The 14312-nt window shown below is 45.5% G+C and overlaps 1 protein-coding gene across 2 annotated transcripts in view; it reads left to right on the top strand.

Annotated features, from left to right (window-relative positions):
* The window catches only part of sipa1l3 (signal-induced proliferation-associated 1 like 3), a 103413-nt gene that overhangs the window by 78133 nt on the left and 10968 nt on the right, over positions 1-14312 (top strand). For both annotated transcript variants that reach the window (XM_066684407.1, XM_066684406.1), the window contains exons 10-14: positions 6326-6565; positions 6820-6990; positions 11412-11533; positions 12097-12206; positions 13167-13594. In XM_066684407.1, coding sequence (XP_066540504.1) covers positions 6326-6565; positions 6820-6990; positions 11412-11533; positions 12097-12206; positions 13167-13594 — 1071 coding nt within the window. The remainder of the gene's footprint in view (positions 1-6325; positions 6566-6819; positions 6991-11411; positions 11534-12096; positions 12207-13166; positions 13595-14312) is intronic.

Genomic DNA, 14312 nt, shown 5'->3' with positions numbered 1-14312 from the left:
CATTTCACCAGCTCTGTTTAGATGTAGAGAGAAAAGCATGGGCTTCTGCTCTAGCTGCGTTCTTCTGGCTCGGCTCCATCTGTGGCTTTGGTCCATTTCATTACGCTGTGTTTTTGAGCACTGAAGGATTTTCCTTTCTGTTTTTTTCCCTGTGATGCTTTTGAATTTCATAAATCACTTCTGACAGTGTTATGAAACTTTGTGGATAAGTACGTTTATCACAGCGTGTACCGACAGTGTGCTGAACTTGAACAAAACAGAACGAGATGCTTTACCTTCTGCCACTTTTAAAAGATCACTGTATAAGAGGAAGACTAAAGACAAAACAGTGTGGAACTGACTTTATATTTATATTTGTGTGTGTGTGTGTGTGTGTGAGTGTATGAGAGCTGTGCTCCTCAGCCTTCAGCTCTTTGTAATAGTTCTTAGGCCCATGTCTAAAGCCCATAGAAAACCCACATGATTATATTTATTAGTAAAAAAAAATCATTTCTATCATTAAAGGTGCTCTTCACAATTTTGGAGAAACAGCCATCGATGTTTAAACTCAGCAGTGTCAGTCCGAGCCACTTTGTTTGTTTCCTGTGTGAAGAGCTGGGGCTTGGTACGAACACCAGGCTTTTTTCTAGCACACAAACAGACCAAAGAGCTAGCAAACCATGAGGAAACATCTGCTGAATTATACAAAAAGAAGTGTGTTGGATTGAAGTGTTATGAACTACCCTAAGAACCACAGTCAGACAATCCAATATGGCAACCTGACTTATCTTTTAGCTAGCCAGCTAAGCTATACTAATGTACTTGTCTAGGGAAAAACGATTAGCAAAAGTTAGCCTAGCATAAACTAGCATAACGTGAACATCAGCTCTTTACTGTGTGCGTTAAGCTAAGTTGGGAGCCACTGAGAGGAGTCAACTTACCTGTGGTCAATTCTGTCGATTCTGCTTCAACGGCAGAGTGTTTTCACGACGCTGTAGTCGACCAGCACCGTCGTCTTCGACGCCCGTCCTTAGGCAGTTCAGTTTAGTTTTTCTTGGTTATTAGTTGGTGGAGGAAAATAACAAAACTCCCATACGACGCTCATTGAAGGAGGATTCACTAATGACACTGGAAAGGGGACCGACCGCAGCGTCCTTACACGCCACCGAAACCCAGTCCCCCGCCGTAATGCGAAGCCACCACTTTATTGGTCACAGGTACGTGACGTCATCTGTGCTCCATTTGAAAGTCAGTGGCTGTTCCTAACCATGTGACCTACTTTTCCTAACATGAAGTCATGTGCAGCACCTTTAAGTCATTTAATATTCACTGATTTTTATTACAAAATGGCATCAGTAACGTGCATCAGTAACCCAAACCCAGCACGCAGTCGGGCCTCACTGGTGCTGTTACTTTGGGAAAACACAAACCCAACACTGTACACAACTGTACGCTCTAACAAAGATGAATTAAGGTAGACATGGTTTTGCAGAGCTTTGCTTTGTCCCCAAGAGCTTGAGTTCCTTTGAAACAAACTGATAATTTACACATCTGTAGCACACTGTAGCTATTTTTGGGGAAACTGCTGACTGTATCTGTCAGCGAAAGGCAGCCTCACTTCTCAGATCAACTGTTTGATCTGCTGCCCCCAGGTTCCTCACAATACTGTAGTTTACTTCTGAAATGCTGAACATAATTATGATGAGAGGACGGTCAGCAGGTAGTGTCGCAGTTGTGGGTTTGATTCCCGCTCCGGGTGACTGTCTGTGAGGAGTGTGGTGTGTTCTCCCTGTGTCTGCGTGGGTTTCCTCCGGGTGACTGTCTGTGAGGAGTGTGGTGTGTTCTCCCTGTGTCTGTGTGGGTTTCCTCCGGGTGACTGTCTGTGAGGAGTGTGGTGTGTTCTCCCTGTGTCTGTGTGGGTTTCCTCCGGGTGACTGTCTGTGAGGAGTGTGGTGTGTTCTCCCTGTGTCTGTGTGGGTATCCTCCGGGTGACTGTCTGTGAGGAGTGTGGTGTGTTCTCTCTGTGTCTGTGTGGGTTTCCTCCGGGTGACTGTCTGTGAGGAGTGTGGTGTTTTCTTCCTGTGTCTGTGTGGGTTTCCTCCGGGTGACTGTCTGTGAGGAGCGTGGTGTGTTCTCCCTGCGTCTGCGTGGGTTTCCTCCGGGTGACTGTCTGTGAGGAGCGTGGTGTGTTCTCCCTGTGTCTGCGTGGGTTTCCTCCGGGTGACTGTCTGTGAGGAGTGTGGTGTGTTCTCCCTGTGTCTGTGTGGGTTTCCTCCGGGTGACTGTCTGTGAGAAGTGTGGTGTGTGTTCTCCCTGTGTCTGTGTGGGTTTCCTCCGGGTGACTGTCTGTGAGGAGTGTGGTGTGTTCTCCCTGTGACTGTGTGGGTTTCCTCCGGGTGACTGTCTGTGAGGAGTGTGGTGTGTTCTCCCTGTGTCTGTGTGGGTTTCCTCCGGGTGACTGTCTGTGAGGAGTGTGGTGTGTTCTCCCTGTGTCTGTGTGGGTTTCCTCCGGGTGACTGTCTGTGAGGAGTGTGGTGTGTTCTCCCTGTGTCTGTGTGGGTATCCTCCGGGTGACTGTCTGTGAGGAGTGTGGTGTGTTCTCTCTGTGTCTGTGTGGGTTTCCTCCGGGTGACTGTCTGTGAGGAGTGTGGTGTTTTCTTCCTGTGTCTGTGTGGGTTTCCTCCGGGTGACTGTCTGTGAGGAGCGTGGTGTGTTCTCCCTGCGTCTGCGTGGGTTTCCTCCGGGTGACTGTCTGTGAGGAGCGTGGTGTGTTCTCCCTGTGTCTGCGTGGGTTTCCTCCGGGTGACTGTCTGTGAGGAGTGTGGTGTGTTCTCCCTGTGTCTGTGTGGGTTTCCTCCGGGTGACTGTCTGTGAGAAGTGTGGTGTGTGTTCTCCCTGTGTCTGTGTGGGTTTCCTCCGGGTGACTGTCTGTGAGGAGTGTGGTGTGTTCTCCCTGTGACTGTGTGGGTTTCCTCCGGGTGACTGTCTGTGAGGAGTGTGGTGTGTTCTCCCTGTGTCTGTGTGGGTTTCCTCCGGGTGACTGTCTGTGAGGAGTGTGGTGTGTTCTCCCTGTGTCTGTGTGGGTATCCTCCGGGTGACTGTCTGTGAGGAGTGTGGTGTGTTCTCTCTGTGTCTGTGTGGGTTTCCTCCGGGTGACTGTCTGTGAGGAGTGTGGTGTTTTCTTCCTGTGTCTGCGTGGGTTTCCTCCGGGTGACTGTCTGTGAGCAGCGTGGTGTGTTCTCCCTGCGTCTGCGTGGGTTTCCTCCGGGTGACTGTCTGTGAGGAGCGTGGTGTGTTCTCCCTGTGTCTGCGTGGGTTTCCTCCGGGTGACTGTCTGTGAGGAGTGTGGTGTGTTCTCCCTGTGTCTGTGTGGGTTTCCTCCGGGTGACTGTCTGTGAGGAGTGTGGTGTGTTCTCCCTGTGTCTGCGTGGGTTTCCTCCGGGTGACTGTCTGTGAGGAGCGTGGTGTGTTCTCCCTGCGTCTGCGTGGGTTTCCTCCGGGTGACTGTCTGTGAGGAGCGTGGTGTGTTCTCCCTGCGTCTGCGTGGGTTTCCTCCGGGTGACTGTCTGTGAGGAGTGTGGTGTGTTCTCCCTGTGTCTGCGTGGGTTTCCTCCCACAGTCCAAAAACACACGTTGGTAGGTGGGTTGGCGACTCAAAAATGTCCGTAGGTGTGAGTGAATGTGTGTGTGTCTGTGTTGCCTTGTGAAGGACTGGCGCCCCCTCCAGGGTGTATTCCCGCCTTGCGCCTTATGATTCTAGGTAGGCTCTGGACTTCCAGCACTTTCAGGTCTATTAGAACTTGGGTTAGTGGCAGTGTGTGTGTGTCATTGAGTGGGTTTTGTTTTTATCTTATTAACAGCAAAGTTTGGCACAAATGCGGTATTTTCTCTTCTTTGTCTCTGCATTTTCTCTTTTTTTCTTTCTCTGCTCCTTCTTTTTCTCCTTCTCGTCCCCTCTACTCTTGCTGTCACCTCTCCTCGTGTTTCTTCTTTCCTCTTTTATCTTTCATCTTTTCCTTTCTTCTCACCTCGTCTTCTATTTCTCTTTCGTTTGCCCTTGCTGATTCCTCTTTCCTCCTCTTTCTTGTTCCTCGTCGGACAGAGGATAATGAGCATTAGGGAGCAGTGGCACTGAGCGCTGATGAAATATAGATGCCCTGTCTCCGTCTCTGATGGTTGTGTGAGGACCCAGTCAATGGCGCGTGGCCAAGTGGTCGGGGTATTGACGTGCGGTCAGGCTCTGATTAACTGGACGACCCACGGTGTGTCTGAATAGCAGCGTGGAGCCTTCTCTCTGAACCTGAGCACACAGGAGTTCTCACAGGAGATAAGACAAATGAACTAGAGGAGACATGCAGTCTTCATGGATGACACAGCTAATACCGCGGAGTGATAAACCAGTAGCAGTGTGCTCTTTTAACTCGGAACACCAGAAGTTTAGGAAAGTTTGTAAAATGAAAGGCAGGTTTGCACAAAAAGCACCTGCTTCCTCAGACTCTTTTGGAATTTAATCCGAAATAATGGAAGCTAATCGAGCTTGAAAAAGGGCACTAACAGCCCAGATATGTTATATATATATGTCAGCCAGAGGCGATTGCTCTAAGACTGCAAGGGAAGCTCAGCTTCCCCTAAAATGTAAATAAATAAGTGATCAAATATATACTGTTGTGTGTACATGTCATTGAATAAATATGCACTACAACGTGCTCAACTTTTGTTCAGAATCAGCTTCTTATCACTGGTAAAGACGCGGCTTTCCTCTCAATCATTCCCACAGCTTCACAGTGCTTTAAACAGTGAGGACGCTGAGCGTACACAGAGTTCAATAGCGAAGTGCAGCGAAACGAGACGAGTCATTGGATAAATGCTGGGCTTTGTCCCGCCCATCGGACGCTCAGCGTCTCTGGGGGTCTATGGGGCAGTGGGCTGGCCTCGGCTGGCCCGGACGCTCAGCTTCTGCATGATGATTGGATGATCTGTCTGAGGCTGAATCCCTTTTTGATTGACAGCGAAATGAGCGAATCAGCGATCCTTTGGTGTAAAGATCCATAGGAGCATCACATTTTCATTCTGTTCTGAGTTGAACAGGAGACTTTCTTAATCCTCTTAGTGGCATTTTCTTTGTTAAAAACGATTAGTGACAAATGGAGCTTCTATTTCTGGTGGGTTTTTTGTAGCTGCTTGTGTTTGGAGACTGACTTCTATCACTCTTTCTTTAGGCACTAAACCTGTCTTCGCTAATCAGCTCTATTTGGAATAAAGAGGAGTTGAAGAACTGTCTAATGGGGTTCCGTTTCTGGTGAAAGTTAAACTGCAGACGGAAGTCAGACAGTGAGTGGTCTCAGTGCTGAATGTGCAGGCGTCTTCAGAGAGAGACAGAAAGAGAAGTACTTGTATTTCTCCCACTCATCAGAAAGGGATCCGCAGGAAGCGTGTCTGATTGGAGCACAGCTCGACCCGCCCCTCAGAGTGGACGGAGATAAAGGGACTTTAGTGTGGTGCTCTTCGGGGATTTGGGGCTTAATCCATACTCTTCATTTACACAGCTCATTCCCAAATTACAGCAGGGTGACTTACGCGCTCCGTCCCTTCGCCAAGGATTCCGTTATTTATTCATTTATTTTAGTCCTCTGCTGTCTGTTAGAGCTGTGAAAGCTGCCTGGTTTGGCTCTGACTTCAGGGATAGGCCCATGTTTATCCAGCTTTTGCTCAGTTATCGTGGCCAAAAGGTACAAACAAGTGCTCTCATTCAAGACTAGTCTTTTAAGCTGCTTCAGGAGCAGACGCCAGAGCATGCTGATATTTAACACCTCTCCGAGACGATGTTCCATCCGTGGCTGGGAGTCGAAAGGATGATAGCTGTGTATTGGCGAGAACCTGGTGATGTGGTACATATCATGGTACAGGGGTTACGATTCGATATATTGTGATATATTGCGATATTGTAAGCAAGGCTTATTAGGAAAAGTGCCGCGGTATAAGAAACAAACCATAAGCATAAAATCGGTGTACGCTTTCCACTGATGTCTATTTTCTTTGCACCTTTTACTTTATTTATTTAGCCAATATATTGTCACTGTCCAATCAAACTACACCGTTTGAACACAGCAGCTGTCCTTCACATTGTGTACAAATTTCGTGACGAACAAACAAATAGAAACGCTCAGAAATGACTTGGAATTAAATCTTTTTACATTGATAAAAAGTTGCTAGTTTGTAGAAAAAGTAGTGCCATGACCACGGGTGGCAAAAATAAGTGGTGGCTGGATTGATGTGTCTCAGAGGAAACATGTGAGCATCTAAATGTGTCAGTTTTGATGGTGTATTGATCTTGTCTTCGGCTCAGGGGCTGTACGGAGGAGTTTGAGATGAAGACCGTTGAGCAGAAGGGAGATGTCGAGCTGATGGCTGCTGGTTACCCCTCCAGTCAAAGGGCTCCAGCCTGGCGCTGGGACAGCCCACCAACACACAATCCCCCATCTACACAGCGCTGGACACCTGTGGGACCCCCACAAGCCCCCGGACGCACTCACAAAGCCGTGGTGTCCATCCCATACAGAGAGCAACAGCACATTCCTAATAAACGGTGAGCAAATATCTGTAAAAAAGCAAACCTCCATCACATTAGTTTAAAGGAACACTGTGTAAATCACTGCGATGCTTCAGCGACCTGTAACAGGGAGAACAAAGCCTGTCATTGCTACTCCAGGCTCAGCTCTGCAGAAACTGTACTATGTAACTTTTGGAGGAGGGTAGGGCGTGCAGTTTTGAATACAATGTAAACCTGACTATAGTAACATATTCTCCCTCTCTATCTATATTCTGTCTCTTGTTTCTCAGGCCTGTGAGTTACCCTGAGAATCACTACAGTGTGTCTCCAGTAGGGGGCGACAGGGGGTCATACCGTAACCCCTCTGCCAGTTTCTCTAGTCCTGGTTCTTCCCTCAGTCCAGCACTCGGGGTTCCAGGACTGACTGGACCCTTCATCCGTTACAAACCCTCACCAGACAGGTGAGTTGTTCCCGCTTCATCGCAGTTCGTAGCTGGGAGACGGTGCCCCCTACTGAGCATGACTGAACCAGCTTTAAAATATCTTGTTTACTGATTCGGGCTGGATGACTTTCGGGGATTTACAAATAATCTTACAAAAACTCTTAGGAGTCAAAACGGACACAAGGAATGTAAAGAAATATTTGTACTGTTTAAAAATTAGAAGAACGAGAGCCCTGAAGAAATAACTAGAAACCAGAGCTTCTGCTCCTATATGAAAGTGTCAAACAAATAAATACAGTGGAGTTTGAGTTCCTAACTTGTGTTTATTGATCGTCAGAAAAGATGTTATTTCTTACTAATTGAAGGAATAAGGTTTAAAAGACCGTTGCCCCCCCCCAACGGTGTTGGGAAACTCTAATAGGCGTCGTGCCTGTGACGTAGATGGTGGACAACAACTCTAGAAGCTGCACTTAATTTAATGCAAAATGAGGAAAAGGTGTGTTGTTTTTGGCTGCAATCATTCAATGTACAGTGGGACATCTGTGCACAAATGGCCCAAAGATCCCAAAATATCCAGAAAATGGACTAAATTTGTCCACTTTAAACGGGCACTTTGGAAAGGACCATCCGCTCACTCCGTTATCTGTAGCTCATTTCACTGGCGCTTTTCCAACAATATGGGCATGTAAGGACACCAACGAAAGGTGTTCAAGAGCCTCTGTAACATGGAGGTAAACAGGGTAAGGACACTCACTTCGCCTGTTTTAGTTGGTGTTAGTTAACGTTAGCTTGACTCGCTAAACTCGGTGCTCAGATTATACTCGGCTACGTAGCTGCATTACGGAGGTTTATAGTGTCGGATGAATTCGAGTTCGACTTCGATCACATTTACAAGAATAACGGTACCTCTACATTTGAGTTTAGCTTATTGCTAGGCTATTGTCATGAATAATGTTGGTTATTTAGCTAAATACTGTCATAACAGTCAGTCATAACGGTGTTTTACCGCGGCGTTGTTCAGCTGTTGTCCACCAGTGACGTCACGGTCGTGTTCAAGAATTTCTGTAGAGAGCTCGGGTTTTTCCATCAATTTAATAAAATTGTCAGTTTTAAAGCAAATTAATCTGCTATTTTCATTTTAATTCATACTTATATCTGTCAGTAACTACAATAATGTGAAATATTCATGGAGGTCCATTAAGTGGTGCTTAGCTTTTAAAGGCACAGACGCTGTAATTAATAAGCTGTTCAGAGCAGCACTGTTCAGACTGGGGAGAATGGTGCTGTGGTGTTTGATCCTTGTGGCATTTCGTAAAAAAAGCATGTCACAGACGTTTCATTGAGACCTGTGTTAACTTAAAAAGAGGTATAATACTTTCTTATTAAGAGCACTCCATAGTCCGTTATTAGGCTTAATCCATGTCCAGGACACTAGATCTGTACGTTCAAATTTCTGTAAACACCTGCTCATCGAAAATATCTTCTGAAACAAAACACAGTTTGTCCCCACTTTGACAAAGTGAAAGCCTCCATTTGCCCGTCGCCGGTTAAACGGTCTGTATCCTGACTGATCAGTGCTCAGGTGTTAATGTCAAGCTCAAACAGGGCCTTTCACAATTGGTTCATTGGGTCTTTGAGGTGACTTGAAGGAGTAATTTAGAAGTGTGTGTGTGTGTGTCTGTGTGGGTGTGATGAGTGTGTGAGGCATGTTGAGACACACACACGGCGCAGATAAATCCCTTAGACTCGCAGCCCCATTGTGCACTCACGTGTGTGTGTGTATTAGGACGTTGAGGCATGTACAGACAAACGTACTCTCAGCTAATTGGTCCGTTCAGTTGATTGTGTGTGTGTGTACTATATGTGGAGTCCCCAGTTGAACTGGAGAAGCTTGTTGTTTGTGATGAATAGGAAACAAATTAAAATAAATATACGCTCATAACCAGTCCAGTGTGTACTGAAGCACGACAACATATGCATGTTGAAAAATACATTGTTTATATAAAATGACAATAAACATGCATTAATAAACCTGCAAAATGAACCTAAGGGAATATAGCTAAATTTAACTCTAAATTTTTCATTCATTCATTCAGTCATTGTCTGTAACCCTTATCCAGTTCAGGGTCGGGGTGGGTCCGGAGCCTACCTGGAATCATTGGGCACAAGGCGGGAACACACCCTGGAGGGGGCGCCAGTCCTTCACAGGGCAACACACACACACTCACACCTACGGACACTTTTGAGTCGCCAATCCACCTACCAACGTGTTTTTGGACTGTGGGAGGAAACCGGAGCACCCGGAGGAAACCCACGCAGACACAGGAAGAACACACCACACTCCTCACAGACAGTCACCCGGAGGAAACCCACGCAGACACAGAGAGAACACACCACACTCCTCACAGTCACCTGGAGGAAACCCACGCGAACACAGGGAGAACACACCACACTCCTCACAGACAGTCACCCGGAGCGGGAATCAAACCTACAACCTCCAGGTCCCTGGAGCTGTGTGACTGCGACACCTACCTGCTGCACCAATATATATATCTATATATTGATTTATGTATTTGCGATGCAGCTAGTCACATGAACAAAACATGAATTGTGCCTTTAATGGAAAAAAACAATACTCACAGAGCATTCAGGATTCATCAAATAGCATTGAATGAATATTAATAGACTGCTTTAATAATTAATATTCCTTAAATTGTGCTGGATTTTTGCTTCTTTTCGAGTAAATGGAGTTAAGCAGCAGCCTTCTTTGTTATTATCTGTTATTATCTTTTTTTCTTATTTGTAGATGTATGTTTCTAGAGGCTATTTACTTTTAACTTCATCAGCAAAGCACAGCCAAATCAAATGCAGGTTCTGTTTTAATACTGGCTTTGTGTTTATTTAAAATCCAGCCTGATTAATAATAAAATAAAGTGGCGTTATGTACATTAGCCAGATTTTTTATTGGTGAAGTGTGTGAGACTGTGGGCAGGACCGGGCACAATGTGTACCTTGCGGGCGAGAGAAGGACGTGCTGCAGGTTTTTGGCGTGAGCGAGAGGAATTCTCGCTGGAGCAGGATTAAAAATTCAGTCCCGCACAGACCTCTACAATGTAACCCCATTCAAATCTCACCCTTGTACCAAAGAAAACACATTCTGTTCTTTCAAAATATCTTCAGTCAGTGTCTTCTTCATTTAAAGCCAGGCGCCACATCTTTTTTAACTCCTGGAAACACAATGTCATTGGAGCTCAACATGTTTGGAACAACACTGTTTAGCAAATGGATACCGAGCATCATTAAAAGTGAAGGAGGGAGAGGGAGGGGCAACCTACGGACTCCAAGAGAGAGACAGACCCCTAGTGCTCTCTCTGACTCTCAGTTTCTTTTATGCGCTTATTCTTAAATCTTATTTGTTCTATTCTTTTAGCGTGATTAGTTTTTTCGCGTGTTTACATTGTATGCTCCATCTTCCTTTCTTTGGTTGTTTTTAATGAAAGTGGGACGATGATTAGCACATCTTTGTTTCTCTGATGCAGTTAGAAGCGGATGTGAAGCGCTGTCCCCGTGGCAAACTTGCACTCTTCAAATATTTATAGAAATCACAAAAGGAGCTTAGTGGCACAACAATTGAGCCGAGTGTATTAGTGACCCATATTTCAGAGGACCGCTTTTCACCTTCTGCTGGAGTAAACAGTACACTCTCTCTATCCCTTTGTTCTAGACTCGCGGTGGAGTGAAAGACGTTTATAAGACGTTAACGTGCCCACAGCAGCAGCCACTGCATATTTACCAGCGCTGGATTGGCTGGAAATGCATTATGAAGAGGGTTTAGAATGGATTTATTGAGAAAGAGCTGTTTACTGAGATTTAAGCTCTAGTTCAGAGTGAAGTGATCTCTCTCTCTCTCTTTCTTTCTCTCCTCTAACTCTCTCTCTCCTCTCTTTATCTCTCTCTCTCTCTCTATCTCTCCTCTAACTCTCTCTCTCCCCCTCCCCTCTCTTTCTCTCCTCTCCCCCCCTCTCTCTCTTTGTGAGCATCTGGATTTACTCCTTTTGTATTTTGGCAATCCAACACACACTTACTTAGAGATAAACAATAAACTAGTTCATCTAGTTTGTGTAAACACAATGTTTATTAATAAATGTGTGTCCACTTAACGTAGTTTATAGATTTGACTAAAATGTCACGAATTTATCAAATGAACAGCTCTTGAGATGTTTAAGAAGAATAAGCTTTATGTTGTACACATTGTTATAGACTCGGCTGCAGCTTTCAGTTTTGATCGTTATGGTGATGTTGAGACACGGGCAGCGACAGCGACAGTACACCTCACCTCACGTTTTTCAGCTTCCCTGTTCAGCTGATATCTGTTTATAGTTTTTACTCTTGTGTTAATGCCTACGTGTTTGTTTGTTTGTGTGTGTGTGTGTGTGTAGGTTTGGTTCAGCGCCACGTTCTCTCCAGCCTTATGAACCTCATCTAACCTTAGATCTCTCCAGTGGAGATTCATCATCTGGTTTCACCAGCCAGGAGAGCACTATGGAGCGCAGCAAGACAGGTATCACACAATACAAATGTGATCTGTTTGTGTCATATGAATAATATCAGGACATGTTATTAGACGCAGATATGTATATGCCTTGTGTGTGTGTGTGTGTGTATACTAATAGTAACGTATATTAGATGTTTATCCACCTATACACACACTGGCTCCTGATGCTCATGGTCTGTTTACACATGTATTTGTTTGGTGCAAAATAGTCAGCAGCAGAGAGTTTGGTAATCTCAGTTTAGCTAAACTGGGTAATTGCCCCCTGCCGGTCGACTGGAGGAATGACAGCCGAAAGTTCAAAGTGGTTTGAAAAGAAGTGGTGGTGATAGGAGCCAGGAGTAAGAAAGATTACAGTAGAAATATTTACATTTTATTTATTTATTCTCAAATTAATCAAACCACCTTGGAAGGTTTAATTATAATAGAATTATTATTATAACTTATTGTAATTATGAAGCTGTTTTAAAAACTTGGTGGCATTTCCCATTAATTGGCTTCATTCCTGATTAATGTTTGGTATGTCTGCACAAATATACTTAAATAATTGTGTGCGTGTGTGTGTGTTGCAGAGCCCATGTGGCATGTCCCGGCCTCATCTCGGAGTGTGTCGGTAGCTGCTCAGAGGCGTCCGACTCGTCAGGACGTCCAAGGAAAAGATTCACCAAACAGACACTCAAAGGTCAGAGGGTCAATGACTCAGTTTGGTCAGATACTGTTTTTGCAAACTATGCAAAATTGCTAAAAAAAAAAAAAAGTAGGTGGAGCTTCTGGTTTCTGGAGGCTTTTATGTCTGGTCTGACCCAAGGAATCGGGGAAAAATATTTCATGTCTGCAACATTTTTTAAGGCAGAAACTTAAAAATTATAACAAATTTAAGAGAATTTTTTTTCCCTGAAATATTGGATTATTATTAGTAGTAGTATTAGTGCAGCAGGTAGTGTTGCAGTAACACAGCTCCAGGGACCTGGAGGTTGTGGGTTTGATTCCTGCTCCAAGTGAATGTCTGTGAGGAGTGTGGTGTGTTCTCCCTGTGTCTGTGTGGGTTTCCTCCTGGTGACTGTCTGTGAGGAGTGTGGTGTGTTCTCCCTGTGTCTGTGTGGGTTTCCTCCGGGTGACTGTCTGTGAGGAGTGTGGTGTGTTCTCCCTGTGTCTGTGTGGGTTTCCTCCGGGTGACTGTCTGTGAGGAGTGTGGTGTGTTCTCTCTGTGTCTGCGTGTGTTTCCTTCGGGTGACTGTCTGTGAGGAGTGTGGTGTGTTCTCTCTGTGTCAGCGTGGGTTTCCTCCGGGTGACTGTCTGTGAGGAGAGTGGTGTGTTCTCCGTGTCTGCGTGGGTTTCCTCCCACAGTCCAAAAAAAAACATGTTGGTAGGTGGATTGGCGACTCAAAAGTATCCATAGGTGTGAGTGAATGTGTGTGTTGCCCTGTGAAGGACTGGCGCCCCCTCCAGGGTGTATTCCTGCTTTGCGCCCAATGATTCCAGGTAGGCTCTGGACCCACCGCGACCCTGAACTGGATAAGGGTTACAGATAATGAATGAATGAATTATTATTAGAGAAAATGACACTCTTAACTACAGTGAAATTTATTTAAGTCTATAAATGTAAAGTTTCTCCCTCTCTCTCCTTTGCTCTCCCTCTCAGGGCGAGGCTCAGTACTCTAGCCACTCCAGCAGTAACACACTGTCTAGTAATGCCTCCAGCAGCCACAGTGATGAGCGTTGGTTTGATGGAGTAGGAGCTGGAGTCTCTGGGGCTCTGAGTGATCCATGTGACCCTGACCCTGACCCCTCAGGTAAAGGGGGCTCCAGCGACAGCGGGATCGACGCCTCCACGCTCTACACACCAAGCCCCAACACCAAAGCTTCCAAACTGAGCCGCAGCCTCGCCTCGACACCTCACGCTGTTTTGCAAGGGTCAGCCACCTACAGTGGCCTGCAGGAGATCAACACGGAGAGCCGCCGAAGAGAGTCTTCACCCGTCATCACCGCTTCAGCCAATCAGAGCAAGAGTTACCACACACGCACCTTTCCTCCGCCCGGCTCAGCCAGCACTGACAGCTTTAAACCCAGGTGAGAAGGAGGAGAGACTAGGTCTGGCCAGCCATGAATATGCCATCTCTAAACCTAAGTGGTGGACCTATAAGGGAGATGCAGCTAATACAGCGGCCTTTGAATGGAATAGCAAGATTGGCGTTTCTAATAAAATGGGCGATTATTGAATGTACAGTGTTTCCGTTAAACTGGCCAGAGAGTGGAATTACAGGGTTGGTGTTTTTATTTTTATACATATATACAGCCTAGTATCTTAATTTAAAAGGTGTATTAACTCCATTAACAAACAGGAACAATTATAAAAGCATTGAGAGCTCAACACGCAGAAAGAATAAAATGTCCTGAAGTAAAGGGGTGGTTTCAGGCCCCCACTGCCGAGGATTAAAGGATTGTTACAGACCCATCTTAAGCTCAGGTCATCAGTCTGTAGTTAGGCATCAGTTTGCACTGGACACACACTCTGTTTATAGAGACTACTCCATTACTGAGAGCCCAGGAGCATGACGACAAGACAGAGAAGGTAAATCTATACACGTAGCTGGATAGACTGATATAATATATGAGTAAATGAATGTTTGAAGCTGTACTTAAATATGATAAGCATGTTACTGTTAGATAATTTGTTACTGCATGTTTTGTTTTGAGATCTGACCTCAAAATGCGTTCTAATTTAACTCCAATTCAAACAGCAACTACCTGTGAGACGAGACACTGTTTTAGTGTCTGAATTCACACT

Source organism: Hoplias malabaricus, chromosome 11 (genome assembly GCF_029633855.1).
Source record: "Hoplias malabaricus isolate fHopMal1 chromosome 11, fHopMal1.hap1, whole genome shotgun sequence".
In the NCBI taxonomy this organism is placed as follows: domain Eukaryota; kingdom Metazoa; phylum Chordata; class Actinopteri; order Characiformes; family Erythrinidae; genus Hoplias; species Hoplias malabaricus.
The sequence above is the reverse complement of the archived record's forward strand: the minus strand, read 5'-3'. Positions and strand labels throughout refer to the sequence as shown.